Source organism: Rhinolophus sinicus, linkage group LG10 (genome assembly GCF_036562045.2).
Source record: "Rhinolophus sinicus isolate RSC01 linkage group LG10, ASM3656204v1, whole genome shotgun sequence".
Taxonomy (NCBI): Eukaryota; Metazoa; Chordata; class Mammalia; order Chiroptera; family Rhinolophidae; genus Rhinolophus; species Rhinolophus sinicus.
In genome coordinates, this window is record NC_133759.1 from 52,030,838 (window position 1) to 52,043,226 (window position 12,389).

General features: G+C 41.9%; 1 protein-coding gene across 7 annotated transcripts in view; it reads left to right on the plus strand.

The window, feature by feature from the left end:
* The window catches only part of FLNB (filamin B), a 125,340-nt gene that overhangs the window by 53,636 nt on the left and 59,315 nt on the right, over positions 1 to 12,389 (plus strand). For all 7 annotated transcript variants that reach the window (XR_012489718.1, XM_019724157.2, XM_019724160.2 and 4 more), the window contains exons 4-8: positions 141 to 288; positions 6,964 to 7,082; positions 7,909 to 7,986; positions 9,250 to 9,412; positions 10,399 to 10,596. Coding sequence is in view for 6 of the 7 variants with exons in the window: in XM_019724157.2 (XP_019579716.2) it covers positions 141 to 288; positions 6,964 to 7,082; positions 7,909 to 7,986; positions 9,250 to 9,412; positions 10,399 to 10,596 (706 nt within the window). In the remaining variant the exon portion in view is untranslated. The remainder of the gene's footprint in view (positions 1 to 140; positions 289 to 6,963; positions 7,083 to 7,908; positions 7,987 to 9,249; positions 9,413 to 10,398; positions 10,597 to 12,389) is intronic.

Here is a 12,389-nt window from a genome sequence, read left to right on the forward strand (position 1 = left end):
CTTTAATGTAATTTCACCTAATTAAGAAGCTGACTCAATGTCTTAGTATTTATGGTGTTTGGTTTAAGAGACATTTGCAAAAACTTGAGTAGTTGCAAAGTGATGTGTTCTGGCACTCATTTACCTTGTCATTTTTCTAGGTCATCACCCCTGAAGAAATTATTCACCCGGATGTGGATGAGCACTCTGTAATGACTTACCTGTCTCAGTTCCCCAAAGCCAAGCTCAAGCCAGGGGCTCCTCTTAAACCCAAACTCAACCCCAAGAAAGCCAGGGCCTATGGCAGAGGTAAGCACTGGTCATGTTGGATTGGAGGTTTGCCCTCTGGTCTTAGAGATTATTATGTGGCTGCAGGAAAAGGTTCTCAAAATGTAGAATGTGCAGGCGTAATCCTTGAAGTCACCACAGGTCTCCTTTGTCAGATGTTTTGTTTTTTACCTAAAGGTCCATTTATTTATTTATGACCATCTTCTGCCTTGTGACTCGAGGCTTTCAGAAATCCTGCAGCTTTAATGTGATGGAAACCGACGGGTTTGTTGCTCTGTGATTTTAGTGGCACTAACCTTGTGATGAAGAAAGCACTGTGGTTCCCATTTTTCAGATGAAGAATCAGAGGCGTGGTCCCCTGGGGCTGGGGGCGGGGGGCAGGGGCCTGGGTCATCTGGCTGCTGATTCATTTTTCCTTTGGTTATGCTAAAGCTGCCTCAGATTTCCAGATGGTGTGGGAGCTATTGATAACCCCTGGCAGACACTTCCTCGCTAAGACATCCTGTTTATGCCGCTGCCAGGAGTGTTCTGTTCAGAACAGAACTGTGGTAGGTTGAAGGCATTTCAAGGCATTTGGGGTTCTGGTTGGCACCTGACTTCCAGCACACTTGTTTTTTAAGGAGAACAGTGCATTTCAGCAGTGTGATTTCTGGTCAAGATCAGCATAGCGAGATACAACGTATTCCCTTTCTATAGGAGTACATTATATTTCTTAATTTTCATGACAACTGGGATAACATTTAGACACACCAAATAACTTCCATATTCTCTCCTAGAATCTACAGTTCTTACCATTGTAACGTAATAGTTTTCTCTCATCCTTTGTGTGTGTGCATGGTGGGTGGGGGTGGGAGAGAGAGAGATTGTTGAACTATTTGAAAATACATTTTAGGCATGGTGACATTTTACTCCTGCCTATATCAGCAAGCCTGTCCTAAGAATAGGACATTCTCTTAAGTAACTATAATATTCATCATCACACATAAGAAAATTGACAATAATTTCATATCAATTAATATCTAGTTTTGTTTTCAAATTTTTTTATTGTCCTAAAATTGTCTTTTATAGGTTTTATTATTTTACAAATCAAGATCTGATTATGATTCGCTTATTACATTTATTATTTGTCTTTAGACTTTCTAAATCTAGAATAATTTTCCCCAACTTTTTTTTTAAATGACATTGACTTTCTGGAGAGTCCATCCCACTTGTCTTGTGGGATGTCCCAGACACTCATTCCTTTTGAAGATAGCATTGCCCTACTTGGCGTCAGCTTAGGCTTAAGATGACACCAACCAGGGCCGTGGTGCTGACTGTGTGTTTCTCACCCTCAGTGGCCAGGTCCTTCTCATCTGTCCCTTTATCATGATTTAGACTGGAAGACAGGCTGATAGTCCTGGAACAAACCTACTTGCCATTAGAGGTTCTATGGCAATGAGCTGGGGTCTGTGCAATCTTTTGTGTTATAAAGGGACTGGGGACTTTGTTTGAAGCCCTGCCCCCATGTGCTGTCACTCCAAGGTCAGCATGTCCAAGCTTTAAAAGTGTTTTCTCTAAGCCATGCGGAGGTGGTGGCTGGAATCTCTGATTTTAAACATTATGCTTCCTAAATGCAAAAATCCTGCAAACAGTCAAATCTCTTGTCAACAAAATTGGTCAAATGGATTGATTCTAATTAAGGCATAATAAAATGCTTGTTTGCAATAACCTTATCACTGGTTGTCCAGTTCCCCCATTGTTAATGTGAAATGGTTTCCTTTCATGGTGCTATTTTCTAAAAAACTGACGACTAGTAACAGTGCAGGGATGTGGCTAGTCATTGCCATTTCCTTCATCTGCCTCTTTGTAAGTGTTACATACTTGGGGAGCAAACATACCTTGAAAAAAAATGTATATGTGTATGTACACATATATACACACACACATATATATGTATGTGTACACACACGCACACACACAGTGGGGCCTTAAGATATTACTTGTCTCATGATAAGACAAAGGGCAGGGACAGTTTGTTCTCTTTCCTACATGGCCATATTGCTTCATTTCTGCCATCTGAACCAGGGAATGTTTCATTTTATCTTTTGGATGTTGACTAGATTACAGTTACCAGCTGGTTAGCCCTTGCAGAGACAGTCACTGAGCCCTGACTTGCTTTGTTCCATTAGGTTGAAAGTAGAGAGGGCTGGGCTGAGGTGAGCCTACAGCCCCAAATGGATCTTTGTGGGGGTCTCCCCTGCAGGGTTGGGCAGATTGAAAGCGTGTATCTATGAGCTAAGCAGGAAACTTTTCCCAAATCGATGTTCTGTATGAAGCATTCACTACACAGCAAGACGTAAGCACTCTTCGCTAGGAGTGACGGTAGGGAATGGTTGTCTGTACACGGTAAGCACAGCTCCCAGCGAGTTTACAGAGTGTGGATGTGGTTCAGCCTCCTGACCAACCATGGTTAGCCAGGTCTTGGATAAGCTGCAGAATTCGTTGTTTAAGGTTGTTGGAGTCAGATGGAGTGGGTGTTTATGAATATATTATACATGCATGTTTACATCTAGTCGTTAAATGATGTGATCATTTTGTAAATTTTAAGCAAAAGAAAAATGTAGAAAATAAAACCCGAAGCCTGTCTCCCAACTGCTAATCTCGTTTCTTCCTTCAGTCTGAGGTAATCCTTTCCAGCCCTTTTCTATTCTATTCTATTCTTTTTCTATTTATAGTTGGAAATGAATTCCAACTATGTATTTTCTTCAATTTGGATTTCTTACCTGTGTGAACATTATCTTATGATATAACAATCTACCACCGATTTTCCTAAACCTAAATTATTTATTGAAAAACTAACGCAAGCCCAGAGTATAGTAACAAATAGTTCAGTATCTTCAACAGACTGATAGCAAAGAAAGGAAGAAATGGAGAGAAACCTAGACATTAAATGTGACTTAAGGGACCTAGCAACCAATGGTAGTATATAAACCTTTTTTGGATCCTATTTAAACAAACTATTAAAAGAAATTCATGACACTAATAAGATAATTGGAAATTTGAACACTGACTAAATATTTGATCATATTAAGGAATTATTGTTAGTTTTTTTGATGGGAAATTTTTTTTGATGTGGATATTCTAAAAATGACTTTTAAAGATGCATAACAAATGTTTATGGGTAGAAAATACGAGGACTAGGATTTGTATCAAAATAATACAGGAGGAGGGAAGCAGTGGGAGTGAAGGTGTGAAACAAGTTTATTCCAGGGGTGCAAGGCTGGCTCACTATTAGAAAATCAGTCAGCATAACCTACTATATTTAACAGGCTGAAGAAAGAATATCACATGATCCTATCAGTTGATACAGGAAAAGTATTTGATAAAATTCAACAGCCATCCATGATAAGAACTCAGAAAAAGAGGACTAGAGGGGAACTTTCTCAATTTGATGCACAGTAGCTACCACAAAAAACGTATAGTATAATTAATGGTGAAAGACATAAGAAATAAAACTGTTCCTATTTGCAGATGATATGATTGTTTATGTAGAAAATACTCAAAGTATCTCTAAAACAAACAAAAAGCTTAAATAAGTGAGTTCAGCAAGATCTCAAGATATAAGATCAACGTACAAACATCAATTGTATTTCTGTCTACTAGAATTAACAAAAGGACACCAAACTTAAAAATACCATACCATTTAACTTGCTAAAAAGAAAAAAATTGAGAAATAGATGTAAATGTAATAAAATACATACAGAATCTACATGTTGAAAACTACAAAAAACACTAATTAATAAATCAAAGAAGACTTAAATAAATGGAGAAACATACTGTTTTCATGTTGAAAAAGTTAGAGTAAAGATGTCAGTTCTCCCCAAATTGTCCATAAGTTTAACACGATTGCTATCAAAAATCCCAGCAGGATTTTTTTGTAGATACAGAAAAGATTATTTCAAATTGTAGATGGAAAAGCAAAGGAACTACATACAGCAGGTAAAGCAATTTTGAAAAAGAAGAATAATGCGGGAGGAATAAGTCTAGCTGACTTCAAGACTTATGATAAAACTACACAAATCAAGACTGTGATATTGGCAGAAGGATAAACACATAGATCAGTAGAACAGAATGCAGAACCCAGAAAGAGATCCGTACAGACATGCACACGTGATGCTTGACAAAGGTGTGAAAGCAATTCAGTGGAGAAAAAGAGTCTTTTCAACACATGGTTCCAGAGTCATTGGAAATCCACAGGCAAACAACAACAACAACAACAACAAAAAACTGCTCAGTCTATGTCTCACACTTTACATAAAAAATAACTCAAAATCAATCACAGACTTATGTGTAAAACTATATAACTATAAAACTTTCAGAAAAAAAACCAGAAGAGAATCTTTGGGACCTAGGACAAGGCCAAGAGTTCTTAGACTGATCTATCTATAAAAGAAACCAACGGTAACTTGGACTTCAGGTCAAAGTTAAAACTTTAAAAACGCAGCAAGTGTAAGAAGTCTGTGTCTCGAAGTCTTGGCAGGCGCACGAGGATTGGACTGTACCTGCTACTGCGGAATTTCTCGGTGAAGGGTGCAGCCCTGATCACCCCACTCTCCTGCAGAACAAGCTCCTGAGTCGTCCACCTTACAGGCCACCTGGACAGACAGCATCTCAGATAGAACTCAAAATGCTGCTGAGATGATGGGCCTGGGGACAGGATTTTACTTTTAAAAACTTTAAAAAAGTTTTTGCAGTTAAGGGAATGAAAAGATAAGCTAAAGATGGGGAGAAAACATTTGGAAACCACATATTCAACAAAACACTAGTACCCAGAATATATTAAGGAACCTGAAAACTCAGTAATTAAAAACAAACAAAAAAAGTAACCGAACTATCCAATTAGAAAATGGGCAAAGGACATGAGCAAACATTGAACTGAAGAAGCTATACAAATGGCAAAGGAGTCATGAAAAGTTGTTCAGTGTCATTGGCTGTAAGAGAAATGGAAATTAAACCCACTATATACCTATCAGAATGGCTCAAGTAGAAAATAATGATAGCAAAATGCTGCCAAGGATGCAGAGAAACTGGATCTGTGTCTCTCATACCATATTTTGCGGTGTATAATGCACACCCATGTGTTGGGCCCAAACTTTCAGGGGAAAAAAAAATCTTTCATTTTAATTTTTTAATTCAGATTTTTATTTGTTTACATTTAGATACTTTGTTTTGTATTATAAAGGAATTTTAGCATTTATTTTTTAAACATGTTGTGGTACAAGAAATTTTATGTAACCAATAATTACAAAACACAAGAAAAGATACAAGGTACAAGAAATTTTATGTACCAGTAACACAGTTACGATATTTACGGGTGTCATAGAAGGCCAAAAGCTCTTCTTTCGCTGTGGTAAGTTCAACAAAACCAATTATTGTATTCCAGGGTATTATTTTGCATACGATTATCATTATTGATTTCTAGAATTACACTTTTGACTCATAAGCATAAATAAAATAATTAAAACATTTATATAGATACAGAATTAGTACTACCCATGTATAATGCACATCCTTATTTTTCCCTCACAGATTTGGGCCAAAAGTGCACGTTATACATGGCAAAATATGGTACATTGCTGGTGGGACTGTAAAATGGTACAGCCACTCTGGAATACAGTTTGGCAGTTCTTAAAAAGAACTGAACATGGAACTACCATACAATCCAGCAATTGCACTCTTTGACGTGTATCCCTGAGAAATGAAACAATGTTCACACACAAACCTGTACACGAATGTTTCTAGCAGCTTTATCAGTAATAGGCAGCTGGAAACAACTCAGATGTCCTGTGATGGGTAAATGGTGAAATGAACTGTGGTACATTCATATCATGGAATATTAACTCAGCAATGAAAAGAATAAACTATTGATACAGGCAACAACTTATGCGACTCCACAGAGAATTATACTAGTGGGAAAGATAATTTTTAAATGTTACATAATGTATGATTCCATTTATGTTACATTCTAGAAGTGATAAAATTATGGAGCTGAATAACAAATTAGTGGTTGCTGGGGTAAGAAAAGGGTGAAATGGGAGGGGAATGGGTGTGGCTCTAAAAGGGCAACGCGAGGGATCCCCATGGGAATGGAAATGTTCTGTTTTACAGTGTCAAGGTCAGTGCCCTGTGATACTGTACTAGAGTGTTATATTATGTAACCATTTGGGGAGCTAGATAAAGGGTATTATGTCTTACACGTGCATGTAAATCTATCTCTAATTTGCTCAACCATCTCAAAAAGTTTAATTTAAATAAAAATAACATTTCAATGCAATTTTTCAACATTTTGAGAAATACAAAATGGTCTTCAATGAAAAATGAGGCATTTTCCCCACACCTAATTCAGTCCTCCTGCCCCCATAGCACCTCCCTCAATGCCAGCTGCACTGCTAGTTACCACTTCATTTTTCATAATTGTGTAGATTTCTGACTGAATTGCCCTGAATATTGCAGAATAGGATGTTGCTTAAATAACAAGGACAAAATTAGGGCTTCTGACCCATTTGATTATTCTTTTCATGGCAGTTTGCCCCATCTCCCACGTGGTAGATACAGAGCTGGGTCCCATCTCTTAGTTTCCTGAGGGAGACGCGGGGAGTGATGGCCTGTATCAGGGCCTGGCCCAGCTTGTAATGTGCTTGTGTAAACCTGTGACAGGAATCGAGCCCACTGGAAACATGGTGAAGCAGCCGGCCAAGTTCACCGTGGACACCATCAGCGCTGGGCAAGGAGACGTGATGGTGTTTATCGAGGACCCAGAAGGGAACAAAGAGGAGGTGTGTGGGAAGGTGCTGCCTGCCCTGTCAGCATCCCAGGGGGCTTTGGAGCTTGTAACAGGGCCAGGGACGGTGCCTCCATTTTCCTCATTACAGCTCATAACAAAAACTATTTTATCGAAAGGATTCTGAGGCTTAACAATGGTTACATTAACTTGCCTAAGGGCTGTGTCTTGAAAACTAATGTAAAGTGATACTCACGAATACAGTGTTTAATAAAATAGAGGATACTTTGAATTTAGCACAGGCCTCGTTAGTTGAGGTTTTAGATACTGAAGGCTAGAATAATAACAATACAATACAGTAACTGTGCTGATGTCCTACGGTCTTGCCACCCTGACCAGCCTTTGATTCTTCCCTCAGGGCTTTACACAGACTGTTCCTTTTGTCTACTTATCTTCTTAAGACTATATTTTATTCCAAGTGCTTAGCACCATCTGAAATTCTAAGTTTACTGGCATTGTGTCCATTTCCCCCACTGGGGCACAGGTGCTGCCTGATTTGTTTTAGTTTTGGTACCTAACACTGGGCTAAGCATTTCATAAACTCTTAACTACTGGACCAAAAAAGGTTAAGTGTCTTGCTTCATAGTCTCTCTTGTCTAGAGAATTCTAGCCTTGAGACCGTGGAGAGTCCTGACTTGCTTATACCTTTGTGCTACATGATTTTGCTTCTGTGACTTGTGGCTGCTTCTCGCCTGGGGTCTCCTGCAGGAAATAGCCGGGACAGGTGTCTGACCTGGCAGCTCACTGCAGGCCCTTGGCTGGCACAGCACTTTCCTTCACACCCAGTGCCTTCTCTAACTGTTTTGTATCTTCCATCCTAGGCACAAGTGACCCCTGACAGTGACAAGAACAAGACATACTCTGTGGAATATCTGCCCAAGGTCACCGGGCTGCACAAAGTAAGAGGAGGTGTCATGGTTTGCTTGCACTGCCTGTCTGGGCTTGCTTTGATATGAAAGGATACCTTAGGAACAAGAGTGATTTTCTTAAATTAACTTCTGATTTTCCTCTCTGAGTATAAAAGTATTCCTGCACACTTTAGAAAATTTCGGGCCCCCGTGAACCAGACTTGAAACAGTAGCTAATACATCTAGGTTGGTCACCCTCCACTAAGGTTTCTGGACTATCATAGATTTTTCCGACTCCGTCTAGGTAATGAATGGTGATAGCCATGTGCATGGAGTAGAGCTGCTCAGCTCTGAACCCTTTGTCTTGGATGCTACCTAAGCAGTCCCTTCCAGGTGCTCCAGAGGGTCTGTTTGCATTGAAGCCTGAGGGCGGAGAAGGCCAGTGGACCCTAGTGGAAGCCAATGGCCCAGTCATGCCTCTGGGAATTGGTGGGGATCCACCCCCCAGGTCCTTTGTCTCAGTGACCTTTTGAGTTCTGTTTGAGTTGGTGTCCAGTTGACCTATAGGACGGGGGCTAAGGGAGTTAGCAGGAGATTGGGGTGATCTAGGAGTATGCCTATCATTGGCTGAAAGCCTGTGAGAGCACACACAGGCCCCATACCTGGGTACCGTGCCAAGACTTTGACACACAGACCATACTCGCCGCCTTGGGCTTTCGTGGATTCACCTGGAACCACGGCCGTAGATTTATACCTTTATGACATCATGAATTTGGGGGGAAAAATCTTGGAGAGAGCATTTATGATATAATTAATGTATTCAGTTCATAGGAAACCTAACTGAGTAGCCCTGAAAAATTTAAAAGCTGAGAACTCTGGCTCAAGTTTTAGATGGAAATCTGTACTTTGTCTCAAATCCACATATCTGCAATGATCTTGATCCCGTGAAAAATACTCTGGTTTGAAATCCTGGAACTGTGCATTATAGTCTGGGGAACCAGAGGCCCCTTCTGCAGTTGTCTTAAAGGGTCCAGTGTCTAGAGATTCAAGTATAAGTATTCATATCCTACTAGAGAGGCTAAGCATATCTGATGGAAGCATTTTTAGTTTGCTGAAGGCCTGATATCCCCGGCTCAGCTGTGTGATTGGTGGAGGCAGGTGGGAGTCGCATTCAGGCCACTAGCAGGGTTCCTGCTTCTAGCCACCTTTGTGTGGATAATCAGACGGATGGAAGAGAAGATGGTCAAAGCAGGTGGCTTGATTTGGTAGTCTCAGTGGGCAGGGAGAAGTGATGATATGTCATGTCTGTCACAGGTCACAGTCCTCTTTGCAGGACAGCACATTTCCAAGAGTCCATTTGAAGTGAATGTTGACAAGGCCCAGGGAGATGCCAGCAAGGTCACTGCGAAAGGCCCCGGCTTGGAAGCTGCAGGGAACATCGCCAATAAGCCCACCTATTTTGACATCTACACGGCAGGTAATGTGCTTCTGCCTCTCCTCCATGGGTCAGCCTTTCTTCTAAAGCCAGAGGTGACCCTCAGGAAGCCAAAGGCTCGGGATGCCCGACCTTCGGTTTTTTTTGGTGGTTGTTGTTTTTAATTTTATTGGGGAATATTGGGGAACAGTGTGTTTCTCCAGGGCCCATCAGCTCCAAAGCTGTTGTCCTTCAATCTAGTTGTAGAGGGCACAGCTCAGCTCCAAGTCCAGTTTCCGTTTTCAATCTTAGTTGCAGGGGGTGCAGCCCACCATCCCATGTGGGAATTGAACCAGCAACCTTGTTGTGGAGAGCTCGCGCTCTAACCAACTGAGCCATCCGGCCGCCCCGCTGGCAGCTCAGCGGCAGCTCGTTGGTCTTCAATCTAGTTGTGGAGGGCGCAGCTCACTGGCCCATGTGGGATTCGAACTGGCAACCTTGTTGTTCAGAGCTTGTGCTCTAACCAACTGAGCCATTCGGCTGCCCTCTGACCTTTGTTTTTTAAATGGAACAACCAATAGCAAAATTAAGTTTTGAATTGTGTTGGTTATAGTTTCAGATTTTTCAAAACCAGCCTTTTGTTTTTCCTAAAATCTTACACTCAAGTTTGACTTTAATTATAAGTAATCAGTCCATTTCTGTACACATTTCTGATTTGATGAAATAAATGTTCCAAAGACTCTAAGTTTTAAGAATCATCTCCTAGACCAAATTCTATGCAACGTCCTGTGGGGGGATCGGAAAGAATGAATAAGACACAGTTCTTGAAATGTCAGCTTTCTTTGCAGTGCAGAAAATGTAGAGAATAGGGAATGGGAAAAAAGGGAAGTTCAGCCACGGCCCTCCTTCCCGGGCCAGAAACCAGTTGTCAAGGTGTTGGCGTGGCCCTTCTGAGTGCGTCTGTCCTTGGGTTTGCATTTTGTACCTGCTCATCAGCAGCGAGCTTTCCCAGAAGGTGGCGGGCTCATGGGACATCCATTCTCCCCCAGGTGCCGGTGTCGGTGACATTGGTATTGAGGTGGAAGATCCCCAGGGGAAGAACACTGTGGAGCTGCTCGTGGAAGACAAAGGAAACCAGGTGTATCGCTGTGTGTACAAGCCAATGCATCCCGGCCCTCACGTAGTCAAGGTCTCCTTTGCCGGGGACACCATTCCGAAGAGTCCCTTCATTGTGCAGGTTGGGGAAGGTGAGTTCCAGGGTGGCCGAGCATGTCTGCATGGAAGCTGACTGTGCGTACAGCTGGGCTCCCAGACCAGGACACAGGTCGGGGCTCAACACTGGACCTCTTTCTGGGGGACGTGGCTTACTTCGTCCTCAAGCTATGGATACTGACATCTCCCTGTGAACCATGCAGTGACCTGAGTGCTTGTGTTAACTCACTTAAATCCTCCCCCACAACACTCGTAAGGAGAGTCGCTGTCCTCCCTGAGAGGTGCAGGCCAGGCCGTGGGAGGCGTTGGTGTCTGCGGCTGAGATTAGCGGCAATAGCTTTGTTAGTACCCGGCAGCCTCCACGGCTTGGCCTTTACTGGCTGCCAGGCACTTACATGACTGCGCCTAATTGTCACAGCAGCCTGGGTGTGCCAGGTGCGCTGACTACCCCGAGTTTGCAGATAGACACGTAAAGAATCGGTGAGTACAGACTAGGTGCCAGTAGGAGTAGAACCCAGGTTTCTGTCAACCCCCTAACCACATGGCTAAACGCCCTCTCTCCAGCCAAAGGCGTGCATTTTTTGTTTTGTTTGTTAGGCTCTTTTTCCTTCTCACTTTGTTGCTCTCTGTTTTCCCCCCAACTCTGCTGCCTTTTCTAACCAATACTTGCCTTTCCCTGTTCTGTCCTGTGTATCTGCATCTGCAGAGCTGGCTTCCTCTTCCGAATTCTGCCTCTGGGCCAGCCTGGACCCCGAAGCTGTGGGCTTCCTAGTTGAGAACACTGGGCCAGAGGCATCTTGCTTGGTAAGGGCTGGTTGGGTGGGATTTCTGGGCCAGTTCTTTGTGCTGCCTGCAGATATCAGCTGAGTCTGTGCTGTTTGTGACCTCAGGAAATGACAATGCAGGTGTTACCATAACTTGTCCAGCCAGACCCCAAGCCCACTCTCTAATTACATTTAAACATCTCTAGACATCTTTAAATGCTGGAGATGCTGTCCGTTTCCTTCAAAACCTTTAGCTCCATTTAGTATTTATCTGAAGTGAGCAGTTACCCTTTTGATATTGAGACCATTGTCCATGTTCAGAGTTTCCATGCGGAAGTCCTGTCATCCTGTTGTGACTTATTCCTGGTATGAGCAACTTTTCTCTTTTGACAAAGGGGAAAAAAACCCCACATATTCATAAACAAAACTCTTTGACGTAATGCAAGAAAGAATTTTTACTAGCTTTTCTAGTTCTAATAGTGTTTTTCGACTGCCTCTCGCTCATGGACTACCTTTTTCATTCCTGGTATCTCCATCCATCACTTGCACTATATAATATTTAATTAATAGAGTTTTTCTTTTGATGTACTAATCCTTTGTCCTCTTAAATGATTTTATATAAAAAAGAAGCTTCATATCATTTTCAGATGCCTTTAAATGCCACCATAAACATACGTTCATCCATGAACCATCTAAAATCATCTCTAACTCCAGGGATGTGTGTATGTTTCTTTGGGCAGCAGTTGTTTGCCAAATAGCCAGCCAAGGGTATTGCGGGGAAGAAGGGCCAGAGGAGGAGTTGCTGTTCTTCTATGTAGTAGTCTCCTTTTCTGGAGCTTGTAACCTCTAGTGTATAGAGAGCTGTCAAATATGCAGTGTCCGATTTAGAAAGGAAAAGCCACTGAATACACAGCAAGACATTTTACTTGTTAAGCTCCCATTTGTATACTTAATGAGAAGGTTGCCCATTTCGGCAAAGAATTCCTAGGGTAGCAGGATGCCTTTTATCAACCTTCTGATGGGCCCCATGGAACAGGAGTTTTGTGGATCTCTCATATAAGGAA